The 26,822-nt window shown below is 48.7% G+C and overlaps 4 protein-coding genes across 19 annotated transcripts in view; all 4 read left to right on the forward strand.

The window, feature by feature from the left end:
* Positions 1–153: 153 nt before the first annotated feature.
* ITGB1BP2 (integrin subunit beta 1 binding protein 2) lies at positions 154–9,949 on the forward strand. 2 transcript variants are annotated; one of them, XM_074882871.1, is made up of 13 exons: positions 154–237; positions 1,495–3,273; positions 3,396–3,630; positions 3,861–3,910; positions 4,009–4,065; positions 4,656–4,804; positions 4,946–5,058; positions 5,325–5,383; positions 6,433–6,503; positions 6,748–6,850; positions 8,143–8,262; positions 8,718–8,780; positions 9,577–9,949. In XM_074882871.1, the coding sequence occupies exons 3-13, from the start codon at positions 3,567–3,569 to the stop codon at positions 9,823–9,825; spliced, it is 1,098 nt and encodes a 365-aa protein (XP_074738972.1). In that variant the 5' UTR covers positions 154–237; positions 1,495–3,273; positions 3,396–3,566; the 3' UTR covers positions 9,826–9,949. The 2 variants fall into 2 exon arrangements, with proteins under 2 accessions (XP_074738972.1, XP_074738973.1); XM_074882872.1 differs by lacking the exon at positions 154–237 and having other exon boundaries at positions 961–3,273; positions 3,536–3,630.
* Positions 9,950–10,203: 254 nt separating this feature from the next.
* On the forward strand, positions 10,204–13,650 carry LOC141949111 (uncharacterized). The gene is made up of 4 exons (XM_074882345.1): positions 10,204–10,216; positions 10,281–10,461; positions 10,749–11,334; positions 13,151–13,650. Exons 1-4 carry the CDS (start codon positions 10,204–10,206, stop codon positions 13,232–13,234), a joined length of 864 nt encoding a protein of 287 aa, XP_074738446.1. The 3' UTR covers positions 13,235–13,650.
* On the forward strand, positions 10,692–24,334 carry LOC141949197 (rho-related GTP-binding protein RhoG-like). Of its 9 annotated transcripts, none has more exons than XM_074882489.1 (4): positions 10,701–10,773; positions 14,262–14,317; positions 18,040–18,110; positions 19,857–24,334. In XM_074882489.1, exon 4 carries the CDS (start codon positions 19,878–19,880, stop codon positions 20,451–20,453), a length of 576 nt encoding a protein of 191 aa, XP_074738590.1. In that variant the 5' UTR covers positions 10,701–10,773; positions 14,262–14,317; positions 18,040–18,110; positions 19,857–19,877; the 3' UTR covers positions 20,454–24,334. The 9 variants fall into 9 exon arrangements, with proteins under 9 accessions (XP_074738591.1, XP_074738590.1, XP_074738596.1 ...); XM_074882494.1 differs by lacking the exon at positions 10,701–10,773 and adding an exon at positions 19,558–19,705 and having other exon boundaries at positions 13,841–14,317; XM_074882493.1 differs by lacking the exons at positions 10,701–10,773; positions 14,262–14,317 and adding exons at positions 17,106–17,715; positions 19,558–19,705.
* Positions 24,335–24,431: 97 nt separating this feature from the next.
* The window catches only part of TAF1 (TATA-box binding protein associated factor 1), a 33,684-nt gene continuing 31,293 nt past the window's right edge, over positions 24,432–26,822 (forward strand). For all 7 annotated transcript variants that reach the window (XM_074882474.1, XM_074882469.1, XM_074882471.1 and 4 more), the window contains exons 1-4: positions 24,432–24,586; positions 24,848–24,965; positions 25,568–25,684; positions 26,695–26,814. In XM_074882474.1, the coding sequence (XP_074738575.1) occupies positions 24,461–24,586; positions 24,848–24,965; positions 25,568–25,684; positions 26,695–26,814 (481 nt within the window). In that variant the 5' untranslated portion in view covers positions 24,432–24,460. The remainder of the gene's footprint in view (positions 24,587–24,847; positions 24,966–25,567; positions 25,685–26,694; positions 26,815–26,822) is intronic.

Genomic DNA, 26,822 nt, shown 5'->3' on the forward strand with positions numbered 1-26,822 from the left:
GCTTGCTGAGGTGATGCAGTATTTAAGGGTGATTATGAGGGCGATTGTGACTTACCTGTAGGTACAGAATGAAAAGTTTGGTGATATTTTTCACCTGGCACGTTTGCTAGGATAGCTAAATGTTGCAGAATCTCAAATAAGTTGGCAAGAATGCTGATTAGCTTTTCTGTTGCCCTGTGGAGAGGATGCATCTGTTCTTGTGGCTTGTGTCTGGAACATGGCTGGCATGGTTGTTTGGTAAGTACATCATTTAATTCCAAAGTGTGAAATAGTAAGAGAAGAAACTCTGAAGCTGCACCCAGGTGTCTGTATTGTCTCTCATCCTGCCCATTGCTCAGCTGGTTTGGTTGTTAGTGAGCAGTCAAAAGAGAAGCTGCTGCCTTAGGGAAATGGCAGAACTCAAATGTTCAGCAGTACTCTGCTGCTGCCTCAATCCTGTTCAAGTGTAACATAAGGATGGGTCTGCTTACTGCTTTTCTCTGGGAGAAAAGGGATATAGTAACAGGGTGTGTAAAATCATGGGGAAGAAGGGATTTAGCACTGCTCAAAGTCCATCTAACATGATCAGTACAAGGTGAAAATTGAAGATCCAGTAATAGCAAAGGAAGAAGACTAAAACTACACTCTGGTGTGAATGCCAGAGGTAACTATTCTCATTTGCTTTAAAGGAGGAGGCTGAAAACCTGTGATTCAGGTTCTAGTAAGGAAACTGTAAAGGAAACCATTACTAAGGTTTTCAGAGGTATGCAGCAGGAGGAAATGGCACCAGGGACTGCTTGTAGTGCAGAAACGTTTAAGACTGGGCACAGGAGCAAGCAAGGCTGCCTTACTGCAGAGCACTTCCAGATGCTGGAGTCTGCTGAAGCACTTTGGGGTTTGCTGTTGGTGCTTGCACGGCTTGGAGAAGGTAGCGAGTGCAGCTCCAGAGGCTGGGCTCTGCACAAGCCCGGGTGTGACGTGCTGAGGTTCAGCCAGTGTGCAGAAGGGGATGCTCTCCTCTGTATGCTTTTCCAGATTGCTGACAGTTACGTAGTTGCAGACTGAAGTATTTTGACTATCATGAGGAGACACCCTTGCCTTTTGCTGTCATATCTGATCAGCTTGTGCACATAAAGCAAACAGGCTTTATATTTAATTGTCAGCTTGCTTGTTCCTTGCAAAATGTTTCAAAGGTGTTGGTCACAACTGTCCCTGCTCAGCCAGCTCGCACAGTGACTTCTGCTTTACTTGGAGCTCTGCCCCAGAGGAAGACTGGACTCAGCAACCCAGCCCTGTGGCCCAGATGCAACAGTCAGAAGCCACAGCTTCAAACTGGATGCTGTGTGATGGATGTGCAGGCCAGCATGTTCTTTGCCATCACCTGAACCTCATCTCTTTTTCCTAATTTTTAAAGCACCAGTTCTAGCAGGGCCTTGAGTCTGCTGGTGGCTGACCGAGCAGTTCCCCTGGAGCTCGAATCTGTTTCATGGTGGATGTCTCGTTTCTGTTTTGCAGGCTGCACCCCCTCACCTTGTCCTCCCTGGGGAGCCTCCCCTTGGGCCGGGAGCTGTGGACACCCCAGTTCACCATGTGTCACTGTGCTATGTTCCCAGTAGGTTCTATCCTTTGAGCCACCTCATCCCCTGCTGACATTTTCAGCGGTGCAGCAAAGGAGCAAGGACAGAGCAGTGTCGCTGCACGCTCTCGGCTGCCTGCTGCTGCTCCTTGGGTGCTCAGGGGGCTCTGCTCGGCCGCGGCCCCCCGCAGGTACCTGCTGGTCCCTCTGTGACGTCCTCGTGTGTGGGTCAGTCACAGCATCCTCTTGGCGTTTCCTCCCAGGCGTGTGAGGTAACCTGAGCTCCAGATTCTCACTGGCACAGGGTTGGTGACAGCTGCAGCCTTGCTGACAGCTCGTGGAAAGGACAAGGAGATCTGAAACCTTATAGCTCTGCTCAGCCCCCAGGACCACAAATTCCCCCGTCACAGGGCTCTGCCCAGCTTCGTGGGTCCCAAGTGATCCTTCCTGCCTGAGCAGAGGCTCTGGATGCCAGCAGTGTTTTTTTACCAACCTTTGGGACTGATGGGTCTTTTACTGTGTCTTGAGGCACTGCAGTACCTTCAAGGAGGTATCGGCTTGAAGCCACATGGCTCGTGCTGGTGTGACAGTTCCCCAGTGCCCTCATGTTTCCTTCCTAGCTTTTGGGTTGGATCTGGGTTTATACACAGTCTATCAATGTGTAAGGAGGCCTGATGGTGATATGTGTCCTCCCCTCCAGCAGGACCATCTTCCTTGCTAACGAGATGACAAGGAAAAATCCGATGTTGCACTGGCCAGGGCATCTCAAGGTGAGGATGGCAGAACTGAGCCGGAGGTGGAGAAGCAGGGCAGTGTGAAATGAGTCTGGAGTCATCTCCCTGGTGAGCTCCAGAATTTCGGTAGGGGTTCATCTTAACTCTGAACTTTGGAGATCCCCTTGGGGTGGTAGCAGATCCTGCAGGCTGTTGTAGGGGGATTAACTAGGTTAAACAAACATCATGGGGCAGGGATGGGGTTACATCAGCCACGGCAGACCCTGAGGATTCCCCTCCTGAGCAGGCTCCCTGGGCAGCTGCTGCCTGCAGGACCTGCCCTTTGCGCTCTGATTGCACCAAGGGCTTATGTTGAACCCGGTTCCCGAGCAGAAATGCTCTCCAGGTGTCCTGTGCTCTGGCAGCATAGGGCAGCACCTGGGAAACAACTGTCTCTGCAAACAGGAACAACAAAAAGAAAATATTTGTTTTAGATGCTTGTAGGAACTAAGTAAAACCTTTGATTTCAAGAGGGTTTCCTGTTTGTAGACAAAAACCCTTGGGTCCCAGAATGGGAGCAGGGAGCCTGAGCAAACGTCTCCCGGGTATGGGGGCCCACATAACATTTTGTACTCTTCTTCTGTGACGACAGTGATCTTCCACGGGACAGATTTCATCCCTGGGTTGCACAAGACCCTTCATCAAAGGATGTCTTTGCCATACACACTCCTTTGGTCTGCTGGTGCCTCTCTCTAGGAGGTGGTTGTGTGTTTGAGACTGGGGGGAGATCAGCACAGGTTTTGCCCTGGGACTCTGGGAAACCTCTTCCCTTTTTTTTCAGGAAACATTCAGCTGCTTCTATAAATGCTAAAGAAACAGAGAGCAGTTGGACAAGAGGGGTCGCAGGTTGCCCCAAGCCAAGCATGAGCACTGGTCTGGCGCCGATGCCTCCATGCTGGATGCTGGTGAGACAGCAGGTGCTGGAAGGTCCTTTTCCCACCCCAGGTGTGGAGCCACCCTGCAGCACCCATTCCCTATGCCGGGCACAGGGGCAGGGCAGAAATGCCTCTTGAGATAATGTGGGCGGCGGGTCCCGTCAGCTGCTGAGCTGCTATGTCCTTCTTTAGCCTGCTCTCAAGTTACCAGCCACCTCCTCCAGCTGCCTCCAAAGATAGGCAAAGCCACCTCCCGGCGCCTGGGCTGGAAACTGCGGGAAGCAGAGGGGGGCTCACGGGCAGGGATGAGATTCATGGGATTTTTGTGTAAGGAGTGAAGGACGCCGCAAGTACGCCTGAGCTATGGCGTCGCTGTGCTACAACAAGGGCTGCGGGCAGAGGTTTGATCCTGAGCACAACGCGAAGGGTAAGTGGGCTCGTCTGCCCTGCAGTGGGGTGAGCGGGAACGCGTGCCGCTTTCCCGGTCTGTGGCCTCGGCCACCCTGCTGGGGCCTGAGCTGCCAAGCAGGGCTGAGCCGAGCCCAGTGCAGGCAGCCCCGCATGGCAGGAGCTGGCTCAGGAACTGCCAGGCATCACGGGTGGCTCGTGGGCAGGATTGCTCCTCCTGAAAGTTTCTTTGTGATTTTCCCTTTTCAGATTCCTGCCTGTATCACCCAGGCGTCCCCATCTTCCATGATGCCCTGAAGGTGAGTGGGGCAGGAGTTGGGGCTGCAGCTGCAGGGAGGGACCTTGTGCCTGGCAGGATTGCCCGTATCTGACCAGTTTGTCATCTCCTGGTGCCTAGGGCTGGTCTTGTTGCAAGAAACGCACAACAGACTTCTCAGAGTTCCTCTCCATAAAGGTGAGTGACCCAACAGCCCAAATGCACCTCCTGCTCCTCTGTCCTCTCCTCCTTGCCCCTGCTCTGTCCTGTCCCATCCCCATCTTGTGCCAAGGCTGCCCACTTCGCCCTGCTGGTCAGGGATTTCCTATCTGCTTCCAAGGAGCCTGCAAGCAAGGGTGCTGCTCCCAAAGTGCAGGGCAGGCACTCCTGAGTAAGGGTGCCAGAAGGGGCTGGGATCCCCCAGCAGGATCCTGCAGGATGAACACAAATGCCTCAAGTGCCAGCACAGGTGTGAATGTCTGAGCGGTCCTGGGGTGGGGGGGAGGAGGCAGCAGAGGCCTTGAGGACCTGGGGGAGACTCTCGCTGCGCTTCAGCTGCCAGGCTGGGGTGCAGCAGAGCCGAGACCTGTCTGCTATGGCCCCAGTGAGGCTGCCACACCGTTTTGTCCCTGGGAATCCCTGTGGACACAGCCCCTGCTCTGGTGCAGGGTCAGAGCCCCATCCCTGCAGGACACAGAGCCACCAGCACATGGAAACTCGCAGGGTTTGGGAGCAGTCACCAGGTTAGAGAGGGCAGAGTGGGCATCAGGCTTGCCTCTGCTGCTCAGGGATGCACAAAGGGGTTTCACAGCAAGGAGAAGCCCCCTGAGCCTTTCAGCCAAGAAGAAACCTCAGACAAGCCAAAGGCCAAACCAGTGGAGGAGCTTATTTTCCAAGGACCAAAGTCAGCTGAGAAAATGCGGCAGGAAAGACCAAGGTGAGATGGGCTCAGCTAACAGTTTCACCCTGCTGCGCCGCTTCTTCTGCACGTGTCCTGCCCTGCTGCTTCCTTAGGAGAGGCAATGACACTTAAACTGAAAAAAAACCCCACTCAGCCTTTGCTGCTGCTGTTTCCCAGCTCTGATGAGCCAAGACAACTGCTGCCAATTAAAGTATCCAGGTCTCTGGAGCAGGCACTGAAGAAACTGAACCTGTCCTCCAAGGATGAGGCACCTGAGGGCAGTTGCACAGGTAGTGATGAGCTGATGGATGGCAGCAGGGTTGCACGTGGCAAATTCAGTGTGGGGTTTTGCGTGGCAGGTTCAGTGCAGGGTGGCAGTGCTGAATGCTCAGCCACCTGCAAACCCACAGAGCTGCGTCACAGAGGCGTGTTACAACGGGTTTTGCTCAGGGGCCATGTGTGCTAAGCTGGGGAGCTGGCAGTGGGGCTGCAGGGAGGGTTTGGGGGCAGGCACGGGTGGTGTGTGCCCTGGGTTGAAGCTGTGTTGCTCTCGCAGGGGAGGCGGCTGCCCAGGTGAGAGCTGGCACCACCTGCAAGAACGCAGCCTGCAAGGCGGTGAGTACCTGGCAGGGCCCCATCTTTGCAGGGTCTGCGCTGTGTGCCCGGGAGCATCACAGCTCCCGTGCAGGGGCTCGTCTCCCAGCTGCCACCAGGTGCGGGGCAGGGTGTGGGGTGGGTGAAAGGTGGCAGTGCCCATCGGCTCCATATGCTCCTGCTCATCTGGAACCGATCCCTCTGTCACCTCCCAGCCACGTTCCTGCAAAAGGCTTCCAGATTCCTGGATTGGTGGTACATTTGCATTTCACTGCTGATAATTGCCTATTCTTGTCTGGATTCCTTGAGCCTTTTGTTGTATTTTCTCCCCATTCATGAGGGGGGAAGGAGTGATCGAGGGGCTGCATAGGGATCAGCTGTCTTCTGGACGCAAACCAGGACAGAAATACAGCACATACCAGGATATGGGCATATTGGTAAAATGCATGTAGAATAATTCCCACCTGCATTTAATTAATGCAGCACAGTCCATTTTGTATCTTGCCCCAAGGCCACCTTGTGTAGGACACTCTGCCTGCCTTGAGGTGTGTGCTGGAGGGCCCAAGCTGCAGGAGGGCTGGCATGCTTGGAAAGCGGCAGAGAGAGGAGCGAGCAGGGAACAAAAGGCGGGAGGTGGATGAGGGACATGAGACTGACATGCTCTTGGAAGGAAAGGACAGGATGGACGAACGTCCCTTTGCACCTCAGAGCAAGTTTCTGTGGTGTCCAAACTTGCCCACTGACCCGGTGCCGACCAGCTCCAGGCTGGGACCAGGCTGTGTTTGGGAGAGGGCATACGGAAGGGCTGCTGTCAGGGTTATGGGGGTGACACTGGGGTCCCAGCGAGGCCGGGGTGGCTGCCCTGGCGGCAGGGAGGAGGGACCAGTGCTGGCCTGCCAGCTGGGCATACTCCCAGAGTAAGTCCTCACAGATGCAGGACCCGGCAAAATGGTGATACCGGGCATCGTGCTGTGCCCTATGCTGGGGCAGGCACCAACAGGCAGACGCCTGGCTGTGCCGTGCCATGCCAGAGGCACAGCCAAAGCTTTCCTCTGCTTCTCGCTCCACAGATCTACCAGGGCTCAGAGAGCAACACAGAGGTTTGTACTTTCCATCCTGGTGTTCCTGTCTTCCACGAGGGGTAAGAAACAACCCTTTACCGGGGAAGCAAACTGACCCTGCTGAGGGCAGAAAGTATCACACTGCAAGGTTGTGTGGCCTCAGCAGCACGGCTGGTGTGGTCGTGGGTGACCTCCCCCCGGGTGACAGGTGGGCAGGGAGACCTGCTGGTTCTGAGTCCCTCTCCCCCACCACCCTGAAGCCCGCTGTGTCCCCTCTCCTACTCCCGCGGGCGCTCCCTGCTCAGGTCACTCCATTCTCCCCAGGATGAAGTACTGGAGCTGCTGCAGAGTCAAAACGACAGACTTCAGCGCCTTCCTGGAGCAGCCAGGCTGCAGCAGCGGGCGGCACTGCTGGATGGGGAAGGGGGTAAGGGCGGTCTCGGCAGGGGCGACTGTGTGAGCAAAGTGCCATTACTGACACCTGAGGAGTGCTCCTTCCCTTGCTCAGCATTCACATGGGTTTCTGCATTTAATTACCTTAATTTTCATAATTACCAACAGATTACTGCGCAGGGTTTGAATGCCTAATCTTCACCCATCTGCTCTTTAAAATGCTGCTCCTGCATTCACAAAATGTGTCAGTTCTCACACCCAATGGACAGATGTGCAATAGGAAGCTGAATGAGAAAGGATCTGGCCCCGGGCACAGCGTAGCCAGCGCTGCAAGCTGCGGCACAGGGACAGGCAGCTGAGCATGGGAAAAGCTCTGCAAAAAAACCCCTGAAAAGTTTTGACAGTCGGCTGCAGATGACTGAATTTGGTTTTAATGAAGCTTTCCCTCTGCAGCTGCTTCTCAGGAGGGACCTCACCTACATAGCGATGTGGTGTTGTGGCAGGGCAATGGGAAGAAGATCTCAATTCCCCATATTGTGTGTGTGTAAGTTTCCCCGGGAAAGCTCTTTGCTGGAAACAGGCTTGAGCTGGGAAAGTTGCACCAAAGTAGCCCAGGATATCCCTGAAAGTGCATCATGTTCCTCTGAGTCAGCACTGCTCTGAGCAACCCCTTCTGAGCCCAGTCTGTTCTTTGTCCTGGAGCAGAAAAACTATAGTGGATGTAAAGGAGGCTGCAGTGAATGAACTGTGATGTTGTGATGCAGATGCTTTGTGCTAATTGTCACCTGAGTTTGGGGCTGGAATTCCTCCTGGGGCATTTCTTTGGCTGGCAATGCAGAGGGCAGCAGGGCGTCTGTCTCCTGATGATGCTCAGAAATGCCTGGTGGGGCCAAAGCTGCCTGTGGCATAGACCTGGTAGGGGTCCTGTGGGATAAAGGTGAAACGTGGTCAGTTGGGGCTCACCTGTCTCCCAAATTTAGCATGGTGGCATGATCCATGTCTAGCAACAGCCCCTGCACTGCCCTCCAGACCGAGTTTCCTGACTGTGTACAGTGTCTGTGAGCTCAGGCACAGCAGAGTGACTCTGGAACAAGAAAGAGATGTCTCTGGCCTTAACATGTCCTTCTGGAGCAGCCCCAAGCACAGCACCGATGCCCCATGTTGCATGGGACAGCTTGGCAGGGGCTGCACGAAAGGCAGGGTTTGATCTTGCGTAGCTGGTGCTCTGTGAAGGAGATGCGCAAAGGAGCATCTTCCAGCACAGACTTCCTCTCTGGGGTGTGCTTGGCTAGATGACGTGCTGTGATGGTTTCCTCTCCCCGGCAGGACAAGAAGGCGGTGTCATGCCGGCAGGACTGGCACCAAACCAGCAGTCAGGTGGTGGTGACAGTCTATGCCAAGAATCCCCTGCCCGCCCTCAGCAGCGTGAAAGCCAACCGCACCGTGGTGAGTGGGGCTGGCAGGGCTGGGCTGGGGATGTGCTCTTTCACGGTACCTCATTTTGATGAGCCAACAGCCAGGAGCCAGCCAGGTGCCTGGTGCTCTTTGATGGCCTGTTTGCTCTGTTGCTGGAGCTAGGGTTGGCACTGCTGACCTGCTGTCCCCGAGCTGAGAGCCCAGCGGCTTTGCTGCTGCAGCGGCATCTGCCCAGCCACTCTGGCTCAGTGGCTTTCGGCCTCAGCGGGTAGCTTTTCTGGCCTTGAATCCCTCGACTGGTAGCAGAGGTGAACCTGGCATACTTTGAGGGGGTGAAATGCTCCCAGATGCTGAGGAGATTGCCAGACCGTTACATTGGAACCAGGATGCAGGATGTGTTATGGTGCTGGAAGGCAACTGCACTGTCCAGGGGAAGAGCTCTGGCAGTGCTGTGCTATCCACTCAATTTTCTGTTGATCTTTCAGCTTGAGGTTTACATCATCTTTGAAGGGAATAAGATTTTCCAGGCAGAACTGGATCTCTGGGGGGTAAGATGCTGTTTGCTTTGATTTCCCTGTTCCGGTAGTCTGCGTGGGGCTGGGCTGCAATGCCGCGAGGCAGCCTGTGCTTGCTCTTGCTCCTGGGCCAGGTTGCCCAGGTACCGGTGTTTATAGCCATCTCTGGTAGGGAAACGCCTTAGGGTTTGCGAGGAGGCAGCCTCTGTTTCAGAGGCTGCTGGTGGCTGAACCCATTGATCCTGGACTAAGAGCAGAGCTGGACATCTCTGACAGCTCTGTAAGTGTTCTGGGTTTGGTCCCAGACTCCCCAAAGGGTCTTTGGCCCAGTAGGTCCCTGTCTCCCCCTGCAATCCTGCTGTGCGTGTGGGCAGGCAGGGGTGTGAGGGGAGAGACTCGCTCTCTGATTTCTCAGCTGCTTGATGGCTGTGGAGGAGCAGTGAGGCTCAGGAATTTGCATGTGCATTTTTTGCCTTTATTTCTGGTGTGTGCTGCCTCTGCCCGCAGACAGCAGAGCGTGCTGCCGGCTGTGGGTATGCCTGTGTCTCAGCACAGCTCATTGCCGTGGGGAGAGGGCTGTACCGCAGCCATGCACGTGGCTGTGGCTAGCTGAGCTCTCCTGAGCTCTGTACCAGCACTGTGGTGCTGCTTAGCTGTAATACTGTGAAGCTCAGTGGGAGCTGAGGTTTCATCCCGCTCTGTCTCCTGGCACAGGAGGAGAGATTTCTCCTCTCTTCTCCTCTGGCAGGGCTCTGCCAGAACGGGGAAGGATGAGCATGTGCTGCCTGCCCTGCCCTGCCCAGCTCACTGCACCTTTTCCCCTCTCTAGGTCATCGAAATAGAGAAGAGCTTTGTGAGCATGGTCCCTACCAAGGTGGAGATCACGCTTTGTAAAGCCAGCCCAGGCTCCTGGGCCAAGCTGGAGCTCCCCCAAAGCAGGTCACACTCCCAGGGCGAGCAGAAGGAGGCTGCCAACGCAGAGGAGTCCGGGGCAGTGCAGGGGGAGGACTCAGATGACAGCTTGAGCTGGTCGGAGGAGGAAGACGAGGAGCTGGACATGGGAGCACCAAGCAACTGACAGTCAAGTGCTTCAGCAGCTGAGCTCCAGAGGAGCAGACCCAGCCCAGAGCTGCGTGCAGGCTGCAGCACGCCCTCTCCCCCGGTCAGAAGGGGCAAGTAATAAAAACCCAGAGCAAAGGTTATACTCTGAAATTCCTGATAGGCGCTTAAGAAACGTCAGCAGGCCGAACCCTGCCACCTGTCTCTCCCTCTCCCGTGCCCTCTTGTCTACACCTCAGGCAGCCCCTGCCGGGCCTTGCTCGCAGCCCGGGTGTTCTGCCATTTCTGCGGGGTGCAGAGCCCCGGGGCAGCAGGGTGAGCCGAGCCTAACCCCCTCCGCCACCTCACTCCCTCTTCCGCGGCGAAGGGGAGCCGGGCCCGAGGGCTTTGGAGGGAAATGGCAACCGTGGGCACGAGGGAAGTGTCATCGCTGCCTGCGGCTCCCGCGGGGACTTGCCGGCCTCCTCCGCAAAGACCTTTACAGGCCTGAGACCGCCCGGGTGCGAGAGGCCGGTACTGACTCAGCGAGGGGAGACAAGGCGGCCGGCGGAGGCGGGGGATCCCCGAGGGGGTTTCGCTGTGTGACACCTCCCGGCGCCGAGAGGGGGGGCGGAGGGCGCACCCACCCCTCTGCCGATTGTCCTAAAACATTCAGGTACTAAAGCGCGGCCGCGGGCAGGGCCTGCGGGCCGCCCTCCTCCTCCCTCTCCTCCTCCTCCTCCTCCTCCCCGGCCCGGCCTCCCGCCGCTTCCCCGCGCCGGCAAGGGCAGCGGAGCCCCCCCCGCCCGGCCCCGGCGGCGGCGCCCCCTGGCGGGCCCTCCGCGGGCGGTGGCGGGGCAGAGGGCGCCTGCGCGCGGCGGGCGCGGGGCGCGTGCGCGCGGCGGGGGCGGGCGGGCGCCGGGGTGCGGCCGGGTCGAGGGGCCGCCGCCGCCCCGGGAGCAGCAGCGGCCGCCGGCGGCGCGGGAGGGTGAGCGCGGGGCGAGCGGCGGGCGGGCGGGGCGGCCCGCGGCCGGGCCCTGAGGGGCCGGGAGGTGAACTGAGGTGCGGCGGCCGCGGGCCCGGCGGCGAGGGAGCGGCCTTCGCGGGCCCCGGGCACCCCGCGGAGCTCCGGGTGTTTCTCCGCAGCGCTGCCGCCGGGCGGACGCGCGGGTGGAGGCCGGGGCAGGCGGCGCGCTGGGGACGGAGATTCTCCGCGCCCGGCCGCCGCCACCCTCGCTGTCAGCCGGGCGGCGGCCAGGGCCCGGCCTCTCCCGGCTCGGGAGCTGCGGCGGCCGCGGTTTCCTTCCCGGGGGAGGCGGTTCGCGGGCTGCCCGCGGCTCCTCGGCACCGGCCCCGCTGGGGAGGCGGCCGGCTCCGGCGGAGGGAAGGGCGAGCTTGGGAGCAGCGGGGCGATCACCCCCTCAGCCGCGGGGCGCGTTGCTCTCTTAGTTTCCAGAGGTTGCGGGGAATAGGATGCCGGTCCCGGCTTCTGCGCCCGGCGGTGTTGGTGGAGGTGAATGTGCTCATCGCGGGGCCGGAGGTGCTGGAGGTACAGGGGGAGGGGGAAGCCTCGGAACGAGCAGTTCTCCGGTCGCATTTCTCGCTCCGGGATGCGCGGGAGGCGGGAATGGCCCCGTGGGCAGGTTCTGCGCTTCCCTCTTCCGCAGTGTCCGAAGGTTGGACTGGGCTGGGTTAAAGTCAGGCTGATGCTAATCCGCATTAGGAGTACCGTGACAAATTTAAGGCGATCTCTTCTCTCAGTAGATGTAATAAAAGGTTGGCCTATGATGGGTTAGCCTTTTCTAAGGTCTCTTGTTTAGTGCTGAGAGTGGATTTTCCTTTACAGATATGCATAAGAGTAGTCGTGTTTGGTCTACTCTCTAAAAACTGCCAAATTGTCTCAGGAATAGTGAAGTAAGGTAGTGGCCTAACATATTTTGAGTGCTGAGGAGTTTCAGGAGTCACAGGTATTGTCTCATTTAGCAGCCACTACAGAGCTCTCTTTCATAACCTTAACGGTTCTCTTCTTGAGCCCTATAAATTTTCAGTATTTGTAACATCCTGTACTAAGGAATTCCTAGTTTAACCTCAAACCCTGAGAAGCAATGCAAAATTTTAGTTGTTCTGAACCTCTTTTTGAATTAATTTGATGTCCCCTTGTTCTTTTTTTTTAAGAACTAATGAATAGTCAGTATCTGTTTACTCTTTATAAACACTTGTGATTCCCATCATATTTACTCTGAGTTATAAAAAGGCTTTAAATGCTCTTGTTCTTTATGTGTACCTTATGCTTGCAACATGTGTCCTGTGCTGGAGTGTGGTGCTCCTTGTTCCAGCATCATTAGCTGTGTGCTCTTTGTCGCAAGCTTCTATTTTGATTTTAAAAAGCTTATGTTCTCTTCTGTGTTGGATGTAAAATACATAGATAGCATAAAGGCTCTGTTTGGCCAGTTTGCCAGTGTTCAGCAGCACACAAGTTTTTCTATAGGGAACTTAAGCTTATGAGTCATATTTGGTATTTTAGCTTACTATTTCCATTAAAAAAAGATGCTTTTAAATGTTGTTCTTAGAAGGACCTTTACAGAGGTCTTGGAAAAACAATGAAATATGTGGTTTGTAATTAGTCGGAGAAAACTGAATGTGAAGTTTGATTTGCTTTCATGATGAGGCTGTGATTCTTTTGGAGTACAAGGTGTTTTCACACAATTTGGTCTTTCATATAAGGATCCATACCTTTAAAAGGAATTTTTTTTCTTTTTTAACTTTCCTATGTCTGTATGTGCAAGTCTGATAGACTGTTGAGAGACTCCTTGCCGCTGGTAACTTCTGAATTTTTAGAACTGCAATACTTGATGCAAAGGAGACTGGCAAACATTGCAATATTATAGCACACAAGCCATGATACAGTATACACTGAGTGCACGCTTTAACTCATTGTATCAAAATCATTTAAAGACACTTCTGAGAACTGTTATTGATTGACCAAGTGTATTTTTTGGGTTTGTTTTTTTTTTTTTTTACCCCCTGGTGAAATTTGGGGGCGGGAGAGGAGAAATCAAAGAGAATGATCAGTGTGTGTGGGCTTTTTTCTCGAGGAAGAATCTCAGATTTTCCCGGTATAGATGTTGCCCTTCAAATACAACAGTGGCTTTGTTACAACTTTTCTTACAATAAAGAGCGTTTAGAGTCCTGGTGAATGTCAAATGACAAAAGATGATAGGAAGATAGACTAAGAGTTGGGTTTTTTTTCCACCTCAAATAGGAATCAGGGATGCTTTAACTGGATTTATCGTTCATCCCGCAATGTGCTTAATGCGCCTCTTCACAGAACCTAATGTCTGAGGTACTGTCGTTTTTTCTTTTAGCCAATGGTAATGAATAAGGCCTTAGCAGAATTTATAAAAGGTAGGAAGGACATATGTTATTCACTTTTTATGAATTGGCTGTGATACCCAGGACCTCTGCAAGTTATTTGTGTCACCCAGGAGGTGTGTAGTGGATCTGGGCACAGAACCCTGCAGTCCCAGCTCCTAGCCTTACACCTTTACTGTGCTCACCCTTGAAACGTGCCAGGTCAAACACGTTGTGAAGGGTACATGCCTCGATGAATCCGTGCTTCTGCATGTGGTTGCAGGAGGAATGTCAGGTTTAATACTCTGCAGCTTTTGATTATGGCAGGATGGATGTCACATTCATATACTGGGGATTCAGATATCTACTGAAGTTCTAGTTTTTAGTTCCTGTATGTCTGTGCAGCTGCACCTTGGTGTGGTGTTATTTCACAGCTGTGCAGCTGTTTCACAAGCTTGTTTCTAATGCCATTTGGAAATATTTGTTATCCAATAAACATAATCTTGGATTCATAGAGTTTGAGGTCATTGATATTTGGTCACTAATATGATTGCTCTCCTATAAAATCTGGAGTATGAGTGCCTGTAGTAAGAGTGTTGATGCACTGAGGTTTGTGTGGTTGAGGTGCCCAAATACCTCATGCAGACCACTTCATTTTCACTGTGGTTCCCTAAGAAATACTGCTTAGGTGGTAAAGCTTATGTCTGTTTCATCCCTGAAAAAAAACCCACTTAAATTGATAAACCAATTTCAGCCTAATTTGACAGGGGTGGAGGTTTTTAAAACATTATATGAAAGGTTTTGGGTGGTTTCTTTTATGTGTTTGAAACGACTTTTTGTGCCCAAAGGGATAAGGCCTTTCTAATATTCACACTGAGGGAACAACCACTGAGAATTGCGCTCTTGTTAGGTGTCAGCAATATGTGCATGGGAGCTGAACCTCCAGCAGAGCTCTGCAGAAAGCAAGCTTCCTTGATTCTGCTGTTCACGTGGAGCTCTGGGTGGTGGACTGCACTGTTCCTGCTGTGCTGCTGAAATCTGCCTTGACTTGTTGATTTTTATTTTTTTTTTTTGCCCCCTCTGCTGCCACTCAGGCTGCTGCCGTGTGTTTTGTTTCTCTTGCAGGTAAATGGCAGGACAGAAACCGTGGTGAAAACTTTGAAAGGCACTGAGAAGTCCAAGTAGGTCATTCATTGCTGAAGGGTATTAGGGATGAGGTCTCCTATTTAACTTTTTTACTCTTTCTTGGCATGCATTCTAAAGGTCTGGCACTTGTCCATTCATTTGGCCCTCGCCTGCCTAAAACAATGGCGAGTAAGCTGAGCTGTTGTGGAATAGTAACACAGTCTTGATTAAATTGCTGAGAGCCCCTTTCTCTTCCCTGTCAGGTCTGGTGGCTAAGCTGTGCACATGAAAAATCTTTTAACTCCTTTGCGTGGGTGAGGATGGTAGGATATACTTAGAACTGCCTTATCCACCCAATTGTTGAAAGTTTCTGCCCGATTTCACGTATCAGGAGGACAGAGTGAATCATCTCTGATCTAGTTTTTGTTACTGAAAGAGGAGCAATTAAGTCATTTAGATTTCTTAACTTCTGCTTCTGCTTGCTCCTGATAAAGCAGTATCAAACTTCTGAGCCTGCAAAACAGGGAGGGATTGATCAAAGGTGGTGACTGAACAGAACGACACAGCGTGATACAGGTGATTTTGGCTGAACTCCTGGTGTGTTTTCTGCTCATTTTTGGCCAAAATGGGGCCCTGTTCAAACTGGAAAGAGATACTGAAAAGCTGACAAAATTCTGTGAAAATAAGGTTATCAAAGAGCAATATCAAAGCTAAAATCCAGCTAACAAAGAGGCATCTGGTGTTAATGTAGCAAGGGCAGAGACATATCCTGCTAAGAAGTAGTTCCTCTGCCAAGAATTTTTTGAAGTGCCGGAAGTATAAAAAGCATAAATCTAGAAAGCCCCAGAAGAATTCAGGTTCATGTTTCCTCTCAGTTTTCTCTCACTGTTTTCTCCCTCTCTCACCAGACAGGGAACTTTTCTTCAGAAGTATGAAAGGGAAGATCTAGAACTTTTTTCTCTCCCACAAAAAAATGTCGATGCAACTTGAAATTATTCTGTGATTTCACTTACAGCTTTGTGGGGAGGGGGAGTGGAATCCAAATAGTGAATTTCCCCAGCAAATGTCTGGCTGGGTTATAGGAGAGCAAGCTGTCCATGTTAATGATACTAGAAAATAAGTAATTAGGTCAGAACGGGAGCAGCTCTCCAGATGATGTCTCGACACGTCGATTGAAATCTTGCAGATTCCAGAGGAAGTGCCAGGTGTGCAGGCAGCAAAGGCAGGCTTTGCAGCATCTTCCGAGAAGGAAACTAACCCACACAGGAATGCCAGTTTTCTAATTCAAAGGCACTGATGGAGAAGATAGAAATAACTCTCATCTATGTATTTTTGCACCACATTTCTTTTTGGGGTGTTCGGGTTTGTTTGGGGTTATTTTTGTTCGTTGAAAATTATTTTCATTCTGCTATAACTGCTAGAACTCTTCATGTTCTGATGATCTTCCACCTTAACTGTAACAAAAGTACTTTCTCTGGCAGGACTAAGCACCCGAATTACCTCTCACTACTTTGGACTTTTCATTCACTCCTTTCTCTTGCTAAGTAACCTTTAAACTTGACTTTGAAGCTTGTGCCCAGCTTTCTGTTTCTAAATTCTAAATCTTGGTTTTGATGTGTTGACATGTTAATCTGTGTTTTTCTCTTTTTCAGTTCTTGTTACCTGTTGTACGTGGAGTTTTTCTCTCTAAAGTTTTCCCCAAAAATTCTTTTGAAGCTCACAAAAAAACCCCCCCAAATAAACCCTAAACCAATTTTCCTGCTCTTGGTAATGTTTGTTGGTAATATGGTTTTTCTTCAGCATATATTTGTATTCAAATAGCATGCAGTGGCAAGTTCAAGGGTGCTTGAGAAATAAAAAGAATTTTCCATGCAATTTGAACACCGGTGTCTTGCTATCTTATGAGAATTTTATTGCTAGGCAAATTATTTACAAGAAGAAATAAATAGAGACTTCATACATTTTGAACAAAGCGATTTTTTTTAATAGAAAAAGCCTGATGGAGGTAATGTTGTTTGCTTGGTTGTGGCTTAAATTAAAAAACCCTCTGTCTTCCGTATGTAAATCTTTAACCAAACTACACCTGCTCACAACATACAGGTTTCTGGAGTGTAGGAGCTTCTTTCTACTCTTTTTTTGATGAATTTATCTAAATTTTGTGTTTCAGTACTAAATAATGTGTATCCTGGTGTGTGTTTGTTTTTCTGTATTGCATATGCCACACGATTCCTTTCAGCTAAGACAACCTACTTTAAAGGAGCCCTGCAGAGAAGCATACTTGAAAGCCTACAAAGCTCTTTAATTGTATTTGTGTAGTTCATACTTAGCCTGATGCTTTGGCATGTTTGCGTGGAGTTATTTCCTACTGCAAATGTTGGTCTTCTAAAATCCAAGCCTTAGTCAGGTAATTCAAGATATTAATACTGTGAAAGAGCATTTGTGTTCCAGCTTTTTTTGTTACCTTACTACTGTTCTCTGAATTGAAAGCTCTAATGACCTCTTAAGTAAAGCCCCAACAAAGTAATCTTTGGGTAACACACTTTCTTTAGAAACTTTCCATCGGGTTGAATCAAGCTGTTTTAGCTGCTGATGGTATGGGGTAGGTGTGGCTCTATAGTTTACCAATACATGAAACTGCCTGTCTTGTCTTACAATATCGGTGTGATGACCCTCCAGATATCAGTGCCGGGTGTGTGCAGGTGGGGGTGCAATTCTGGGATACCCTGTCTGTCTGTGAAAAGCTCTGGACAGAAATGCATAGAGGTGTAAGCCCTTGGGGGAGCTCGTGGTTTGTGTTGTAGAGAGATCTGTTTCTAAGTCTTTGCAATTTTTTTTTTATTTTAGAAACTAGGAACTGGGCATATAAAAGGCTTCATGTATCTCAGTCTCATGGTGAGATAGTTGCTATAGTTGAGTTTTTATTGCACGTATCCAGCTGACTTAGTGCTGCCATCTCTGTGATGTCACTTGTTGTTGACTGATCAAAATAGCTGTCTGTTGCATAGATAGTTCATTTGGAAAGAAACATTTGCTCTGGAATTGTTGGTCACCGCTAAGGTTTCTGGCACAGCATCTTCTAGTACTTCAGTGGTTTGAAGTAAATGCAGGAATAAGCTTTAAAACCTGCCCTCTGTGCTGCAGTCCAGTGGTAGTCTGGCAGCAACAGCAGCATATGGTGTTCCTCCCCCGTGATTCATTCCCACCACATGCTACCACTGGCTTGGTTGTACCAACACAGTTGATTGTGGTACTACCTGGTAAACTGGATGAAACAACTCCTCGCTGTTTTTCAGTGTGTGGTCATAGCTGAGGAGGTGGCAAGCTACCTGGGCGGGAAGGGGAGACAGGGTTGGGAAACTTCTGAAGGCGGCCTCACTGCTGGAGAGAGCGTGGCACTGTCTCAAAGCAGGCAGCGATCTGCCCCGCAGGGAGAGCAGCGGTGGAGACTAGGGTGGTGAGTTACGGTTGCATCTTCAGGTAGAACGGTGTTAGGGTATTAAAATACATCGCTTTTCTGTCACTGTTTGCTTGTAGCACTTAGCCCCTTTGTGTTCAGAAATATTATGTTGTATTGTATGCTGCCAGTAACAGTGTTCAACCTCTATTAATAATATAATGTTAAAAACGTTTAATTTGTAATGTTTTAAGTAATTTTCTATTAAAAAGGGTTTCAACTTTGGGGTTTACAAAATGCAAGAAGTGTTTCTAAGCCTCTAATTTGACAGAACTTAACTATTTTTTCTCTCTCTCTTTTTTTTTTTTTTTTTTTTCCCCCTAGCCCTGTTAAATGAAAATCTTGGTGCAACTGTTCTGGAATAACATATGCAGTCCTGCTTTCAGCTTTTGCTGGTCAGTGCTGTTTTCATTTTACTGATTACCTTTACAATATGCAGTTGCATACACATCTCTCCTTACATTTCTCTGGAGCCTTGAAATGGGATGACTTCTTTTTTTGATGTATGATGAAACTCACACGTATGCTTTTCTGCCAAAGCTCAAAAGTACTTGCCAGATTTCAGGTGATTCATGTTGTTTTAGGAATGTAATTTCTGCCATTTTCAACAAGGATAAACTGCTTCTGCATGTTCCTCCTGCTTGTTTTCCTCCAAATTCTTCCCTCCAATGTCCTGCTGGAGCAAGGTTTCTGCACTGCTTCCCAGTACTGATTGGTTTTCAGTAGTGTGTGTGTACATACACTGATACTTCCTTAAGCCCTGTATGTTGTAGTGACCGCAGTTGATAATACTCCAGTTGCTGGTTGCAGCTTTGTGCCAAAGCTCAAGGTAGTCTATTTTCACTTAGTACAGAAGAATCTTGTGTGCTCCCAGTGGGAAGACAGCAGTATGTGGATACAGATAAAGACTTTGTCAAAAAGGACATGCTAATGAGTTGCTGATTTCTTTGGATTGTCCTGAAGAGGAGTTTGGAGGGAGGGGGTTTCATGACTTTTAGAAGTGAAGGACTTCACTATTGCTCATTTTCCTATGTTCTCTTTGCTGTTTTGATGTCGGAGCTGTGATCTTTCTGGAATATGCAGTATAGTTCCTCCCACTATTTGTTTCTTCTGTTTGAAGCAGCATATTTGCTGCTAGTTGCAAGTTGAGGATTACTGATAGTACCTCAAAGGCATTTGGGTGAGAAGGCAGATGCAAGTTCCTTCTTGTTCAGGCTAGCAGTGGAAGCTCCAGTGTACAACAAATGTACAGCAAATGACTGCTTTTCAAAGTTCCTGCTGTTCATCTCATGAAAGTTTAGAATTCAGTTTTAGGCTATATCCATTTGATTATCAAACCTACTCTTCACATATCAGGAAAGGGATAGGGAGGCCTTTAGGTGTCAAATATCTCCTGTAACAATTCCCCAGTCTGCCTAGGAACGCTGTTTGCTGATCTTTTACAGCATGTATTTTTCTAATGGTCAGTATAAGCTTGCTTTATTGTAGCTCAAGCCTATTAAGTTCTGCTTCTTCTGTCACTGATTAGTGAGAATAATCTGTTCTTGGCTTCTTTAGAAAAATTCTTTATATATTCTAATCTGGGTACTATGGCTAGTTATATTTCAAAGAACAGCTTTTCTTGAACATGTTACTTTCTGAACCTTTTATCTGGTCTCCTCTAAGTAATGCAGTTTCTCAAGGTCTGATTGATCCTGAGTTGAGTGAATTACTACAGTAGGCTACATAGACAAGAATTGTAAATTTTGGAGGGTGTGTGTCTACAGAGGGGTGTGTGTGAACCTGCAAATGACAGAGTATCTTGTTACTATGTCTGAGGTCACGATCCCTTTCCACTTGCAGGTACCTCTAAGGACTTGTCCCTCTGCCTGTGGGAAACTGTCTGGCAGTAAGGCAAGACTGTGGGAATTTGGCTAATTTGTACTTACGTGGTTGGAATGCCGCCAGTTGTCACCGAGCTCTCAACTCATTGCATCTCCATTTCACTATTGTGAGCTCTTCATAATGGCTTCTGAGACACTGAGTGTGTCTAGCTGTGATAAGAAATCGTTAGCAATATTAAAAACACTTGCTAAAGCTTATTTTTAAAATGACGATCATTGAGTGTGCTTTTCCTAACTTTTTTTTCTTGCTTTGTGCAGGACTCTGTTTCTGGGTAAAGAATGCAGACTATAAAGTGCGTAGTTGTTGGAGATGGCGCTGTGGGAAAAACTTGTCTTCTCATCAGCTATACCACCAATGCCTTCCCAGAAGAGTACATCCCTACTGTGTTTGACAACTACAGTGCCCAAATGACTGTTGATGGCCGGACAGTTAGCCTGAATCTCTGGGACACTGCAGGCCAGGAGGAATATGACCGCCTGCGCACGCTCTCGTATCCTCAAACCAATGTATTCGTCATCTGTTTCTCCATTGGTAGTCCTTCTTCCTATGCAAATGTGAGGCACAAATGGCATCCTGAAGTTTCTCACCACTGTCCGAATGTTCCCATTCTTTTAGTGGGCACAAAGAGAGACTTGAGAAATGACCTGGAAACAGTTAAAAAGTTGAAAGAGCAAAGCTTGGCTCCCACTACCCCGCAGCAGGGGACTTCGCTGGCTAAACAAATCGGAGCAGTCAAATATTTGGAGTGCTCAGCGTTGAATCAGGAGGGTGTTCGGGAGGTGTTTGCTGAAGCTGTGCGTGCAGTTCTGTATCCTGTGACAAAGAAGAACACAAGAAAATGTGTCCTATTGTAGTTACCTTGGGTGATGGATGTTCGAAGCTGAATATTGACTAGAATCTTGGAGGGCTCTTGAATGAGTTAAATTGAAGATTTGCATCTTGCACTAACAGCTGTAAGCAGAAATGGTTTATGCAACGAATATTCTTGCAGTCTTATTGCTTCAGGGAAACTGAAACAGAACAGTTTTTCTTTCCAACTGAGAGGTCAAATATCTACTTTATTTCTAAAGTTCCAGTCTCCAGCTTCTCCAGGGATCACTTGGCTTCTGTCCTTATTTAGTGGAGCAAAATAAAAGAAGGGACTTCTCTGAAGCCAGACTTCTTTACTAGATAGCCATCAGTTACTAGATTTGCTGAAAAGCACAAATTCTGATAACTTTGCTTTAAGCGTAGCTGCTGCTTTTCCCATCCCTTATTCACTGATTGAATTTGTTTTACAAACAGAAGTCTGGCTGTCCAGTTGTTTTAATTTGTCAATTTAAAGCTTGAAAACAATTTGTTTACATACAAAAATGCCTGAAATATTACTGAGATTCACCTTATAGTGAATTGTGATTGTTTATATGAAGAGTTAGCATAAGGTGTGTTTAATGCAATGAGCAAGACCCAGGGAACACCTGCAGTGATTTTATTAATAGAAGCAGGAGCTGATTTCTCCTAATGTAAGGAACTTAGGATAATGATGAATCACTCAAATGGGTGATTTTCGTACTTTTGAATTGAAGAGGTGGAAGAGTAGTTTAGATGCAAGTCTTCCCTAATCTTCTAAACCGAGTTTTTATTTCACTCTCCAGAGAGACTTTTCATCCTGAGAATAAAGCTAACAGTTACCTCCTCGGACTGACTGAGGTAGTTGGGGTGACACTTCTCAAAATGAGATTTTTTTTCAGTGTGATCCCTTTGATGAATCCCAGAGACTTGATAGCAGCCTGTTTGCTCTTGAGGAATTAATTGCTTCACTTCTTAATGTTCTTGGGGCTACCACCTGAGATTTGTACAGCAAATTCCTTTCCTGTTTTTCTGGGAGAACACTGACAGAAAATTTGGAGGTTCTGTTTACAGGAGTCCTCGTTTCTTCCTGACAACTCTCTGATGGTTTCAGTTAAACTTGTAATGATTAGCCAGTCACTGGATAGGTTTACCTGGGCAGTTTTCTCCTTTCTACTAGGTGATCAGTTATTATAAACTCTTTTAACTGAAGTTCTATTTACGTACTCTTTAACTTTCTTTAGCAGCTCTAGTGAGTGGCAGCTGGCTTTTATTTTCAGGATGTGCACTGTTCTTTATGTGTGATTCTGGAACCAGCTGAGGAGTGAGCGCATGAAACCTTCCTTAGACTTAACCTTGCAGCTTGGTGGTATGAAAGCAGCATGCTTCAAAGATACTTTGTGTGAAACCAATGGTGCTGGACTGGGCTTTGTTGTCTGAAGTTGACAGTGCTGTCTTTGTCCGGATGCAGCCTCAATTGGTAATTCAGAACTTGCTTTCTTGTGATTCCCACACATACAAACTGCACTGGTGTATACCCTGGGCAGAAAAAAAGCCTCATTTTAGCAAGATGACAGAAGATACATCAACAAGGTTATTAGGGAACTTGTGTTAATTTGACCTTGCTTTATCTGATACGGGCAAAAATACCAGGTGGATAGAAACATTTTTATTTGTGCCCTAATTCCCCTCTTTGAAGAGGATGTGCCTTTCTTCAGCTGGTGTAACTGATGCTGACACTAACTGCATTTTTTGTATATCTGAGGTATGCTTGTACTGGTACTGCTTTAGCAAACTGTAACCCATAGATTATAAACTGCAGTTAATCCAAATACTGGTATATGTGGCCAGTGAGCCAACACCGAGTTCCAAACATTGCCTGATCGCAGGCACCACCAAAACACCTGTTATGCATGATGTTTGCAGAAGCCTAGAGACTCTGCATATTTTTCTTCACCAAGTGCCATTGCCTGGAGTGTCTTTGCATCTTTTGCACGCATAGAAGAAGTGCAGTTCCAGATGTGGCTCCTACCGCAGTGCCCTGCAGGCTGTGAGGGTGTAGGAGTATTTCAGTGAGGTAACCTCTACTCACCATGTTCTGCCTTTACTTTAGTAGTAGGCCTTTAGAGTGGGCTTGACTTGCAGGCACCAATTAACTCTGTGCCTTGCAATTCAAGATTATTTTCTGTAGGTAAATTTCAGTAACTAAGTAAATAGAGTTTATAATGTTTAAAATGTATTTATTTAAGCCAGTGCACATGGTTTTTATAATGCTGGTCAGGCCTGAATCAACTGTCTAGTTGCCCTGGTGCAAGCCCATAACCTTTGCTTCATTCAGAGATGTACTTTAAAAAGTTTGTGATATGTTTGAACTCCTCTCAAATAGACTTAATTTCAACAACAGGCACCTCTTAAAATTTTTTTTTTTTGCTACATATATTTGCAATTTTGTACTGAAGCTACTACTGTTTTTAAAAGTTTTTACTTTTTTATGTACTGAAATCTTTTAGTTCTGCATCTTTTGTGGTTATTCCTAACTGGATTACAGTAATATGTGCAGAAGAAATCCTGTGCGCAGGTATTACTGCACACACACCCCTGTTTCTCTAGGCTCGCAGAACAGCCATCCTGGTGTTAACTGGAAGAGTATGGTGGGATAATATTCAACTACTTCATCAATTTATTTGAATTAATTACATTATGCTAGAACACTTTATCCCCATCTAGATTGCTTAATAAATGGATTGCACAACAGTACTGAGGAGAATAACACGATAGTGATGAAAATGAGCAGAAAGTGAACTTTGAACACCGTCAAAACTTTTTACTGACTTTGGAGTACCTCATTAATAGTCATTTAGATGCCTTGTATTTCTGTTGCTTTCTGCCAGGAGCAAAAGTCCTTCTGGCTGACAGCTGGTTTCTTCCACCCTCTGCTTTTCATGAGAATGAGCTTCAGGAGTGCACAGATCCAATGAGCTTTTCCATTCAGTGGGCATTCTGAGTGTGATCTTCCTTTTTATTTCCCCATACAATTCTTGGTGCATTTTTTTGTAAGTAGTCCAGTGCTTCAGTCTACAATCCATTCCATTCCTCCCACACTTTTTTTTTTTTCCTGTGGGCAGGTAGCAAATACAGACTTCACACAGTCCCACGGCTGAATTTTGTCTGTTTTCGGGAGATCGGAAAACCTGGGTTAAGCTGTGCGAGTTTCTCGAACTGTTCAAGATTCCTCAGTTTGTTACTGAATAGAAATGCAGTGTGTATGTCTTAATTCACAAAAGAGACTCTCTGTGAAGAGACCGAGTTTAATCTTTCAGTTTGTGAATGATTTCTGAAATACTTAAGTGTTTTTTTTAAATATAGCCGAAGCCATCCGCAGGGAGCTGAGCAGTTCAGGAATTCTGTGTCCAAAGGATGTTATGAGGCGCGCTTAGATGTATAAGTGCTTTCTCCAGTTTACGGCTGTAGCTATTTCTATGAAATTTAAACTAGAAGAGCCTCACCGTGCTTCGTCTCCGAGTGCTAAGCCTTACTCTGTAAAAACCTCGGTGCTGCTTGGGCTGACCCCAAGAAGCGGATGGACCTGACGGGGGTCCCGACCCCCGGCTGGGCTGCGAGGAGCACCCGTCAGCAGTGGGAGCCCAAGACTCTTAAGTGTGGTACTGATACATACACTGGCAACTTGATTTTATACTATAAAATAATTTGTATTACAGCTAACAGTTTTAAAGGATTTTTTTTTTTTTTAAATTATGCGGAATTAAGTTGTAATAAACCTTTCCTCATCTCTCTGGCTCTCGTATTAACTCGCCCTGCTGTTTGTAACGCACCTGTTCTAAACGTAGTTCTTTCCTGTGGAAAGCCAGACCCCGTTTCTTAAATGCAATAAACGATGTTTCGGTGATCGCCGGAGCCTCCGTGCTTCTCTGGGCCGCTGCGGGGCGGGGACGCTCTTCGCCAGCCGGGGGGGGGCGGGGGCGGGGGCTCCCTCAGGTGGCCGCGGTTCCGGTTCCGGGTCGGCGCGGTCGCGATGTCAGACTCGGAGAGCGAGGAGGAGGCGGATGGCGGCCGGGCCGAGCCCTTCTCGCTGGCCGGGTTCCTCTTCGGCAACATCAATGAGGCGGGGCAGCTGGAGGGGGACAGCGTCCTCGACAAGGTACGGCGGGGGCGCGCCGGGGAGGCGCCGCTTCGGCCCGGCCCGGCCCGGCCCGGCGGGCGGCGCGGGCTGAGGGGTGGGAGAGCAACCGGGGTCCCAGCGGCGCCGCTCCGGGGCGAGCCAGGGAGGAGGCGTCGCTGCTGCAGGGCCCCGGACGGGCCCGGGGAGGTGTCGGCTCCGGAACGGGAGCGAGCGGGCGGTGAAGGGGCCCGGCCCGGCTGGCGGAGCCTCCCGTCTGGGACGTGGCTCTGGTCTCTGCAGGAATCCAAGAAGCACCTGGCCGGGTTGGGTGTGCTGGGACTGGGCAACCTGATCACCGAGATCACCGCCAGCGAGGAGGAGAGCCCGGAGGCCGATGGAGCCCACCTGGATGAGGAAGGTTAGGTACTGGGGTACCTCTGGGTAAACCACAGAGGGGCTGCAGGATCAGAGCTCTGCCTGGAGAGGAAGAAATGCACCCAGGTCATCAGGGGCTCCAAGGAATATCATGATGTTATCTGGTCAGAGGTCCTGTGGCAAACGCCTCCCCTTCTCCTTCTTGCCAGAGTGAATCCCACATTATCTCCTGGTTGCTTTTGTACTTGTTCATTTTTTATAAGTTTTTTTTTTCACTTGTCTCTCCTCCCTCATAAATAAGTTTATTCTGTGTTTTCCCCAGTGTTAAACAAGCCTATTTAGTGCACAGTGTTATTACATCTCTTTTTTTATTTCTGAGCTTGTCGAACAGTTTCACTGAGTGAGTGAAAGGTGTTCCTTGTGCTCAAGTTGGTTACTTACCAATCTTGAGGGGAAATTCAGAGCTCTTGGAACTTTTGGTTGGAATGATGGGAAAAATACTCCAATGGGAGATGTTAATCAGATGGTTTTGTTCCTCTTGGAAAAGGAAAGATAGGAAAGGATTCATATGTACGTAGTGAAGTCTGAAGTTAGTAACATATATTAGGATGAAGTTTTGTGTGACTAGATTTCTTTTCTTTCTAGGCTGGGTTAAGAGCACGGAAGATGCTGTTGATTATTCAGATATTAATGAAGTGGCAGAAGATGAGAGCCGTAGGTATAAGCAGGCAATGGGCAGCCTGCAGCCAGTTCGAAGACCAGGTAAATGGGATTTGCGTTACAGCTCTGGCTGTAGAAGGTATTCTGGGGCAATGGGCCTTCACAGTTTCTTATACAGGTGACACTGTGCCTTTTCACTCCTTGCTTCAAGAACCTAATATAAGCTTTTGTGAAACTGTTCACTGGATGAAGCCACTGCTTGGTATCGACCTTGTTTAAGGAATTGGTTTCTCATTAGAGTTAAACTATACTCAGAAGAGAAACCAGGACCCTCCTTTTGCTTTGGGATCCCCTGCAGAGAATACCCAATACCTGCTCGTATTTCTTTAACCCGTGTTCTTAGGAAGAAGGTTATGCAGGAGGCCAGCTACCTCCTGGAGATACTCAAAGACGGAGATAAGGTCCTGATCATTTAAAGAGTCACTTCAATCTTAATATCTCTCTCCTGTTTTACCCTTGAATTCTTTTTCCGAAATGACTTTCTGCAGAAGGCACTTTGGTTCTTTCATTGGTCCCAGGGATCTCTGTCTGGCCTAGAACAGATTTTTCAAAAACACGCAGCTTTGTTTCAGTAGCTGCTAGTGTAAATGCTAAATCTTTGCATATTCCTTAAAGTTGCCTTACACTTAACCTTTCTGTTGACATATTGTGATGTGTGTGACATATTGGGATGTAAAAGTGATTTGGGCTTTTTAACCACATTTTTCTTACTTCTTCGCCATCTTTATTTGCTCTGCAAAGCATGAATAAGGGGAGGTGATAGCAGAATATATATATTTTTTTTTTAAGTACTTCAGTCATCTTTCTATCAGTTTGCCTTTTTCCCTCCTTCCACTCTTTCTTAATTTTCAATCTTGCAAACAAGTTTATGCAGGAAGCCAAACTTATAACAGTTTTGCATCTAGTTACAAAATGAGAATGGTCTCCTTGTTAATGAGAAGACTTGGTCTTCTCATCAGGCTGGGACAGCTGTGAGATAGTATAAGTGGGCAGGGTGCCTGGTTCCCTGGTACTGTCTGCTTAATGTGCAGTCTTGTCTCCTGACTGGTTAGATGAAGATGAGGATGATTACGATGCTGACTGTGAAGATATTGATTCCAAGTTGATGCCACCACCACCACCGCCTCCAGTACCTGTAAAGAAAGAAGATGAAAAGGATGCAGCTGCCACTGGTGAGTGA

The sequence above is a fragment of the Strix uralensis genome, chromosome 13 (assembly GCF_047716275.1).
Source record: "Strix uralensis isolate ZFMK-TIS-50842 chromosome 13, bStrUra1, whole genome shotgun sequence".
In the NCBI taxonomy this organism is placed as follows: domain Eukaryota; kingdom Metazoa; phylum Chordata; class Aves; order Strigiformes; family Strigidae; genus Strix; species Strix uralensis.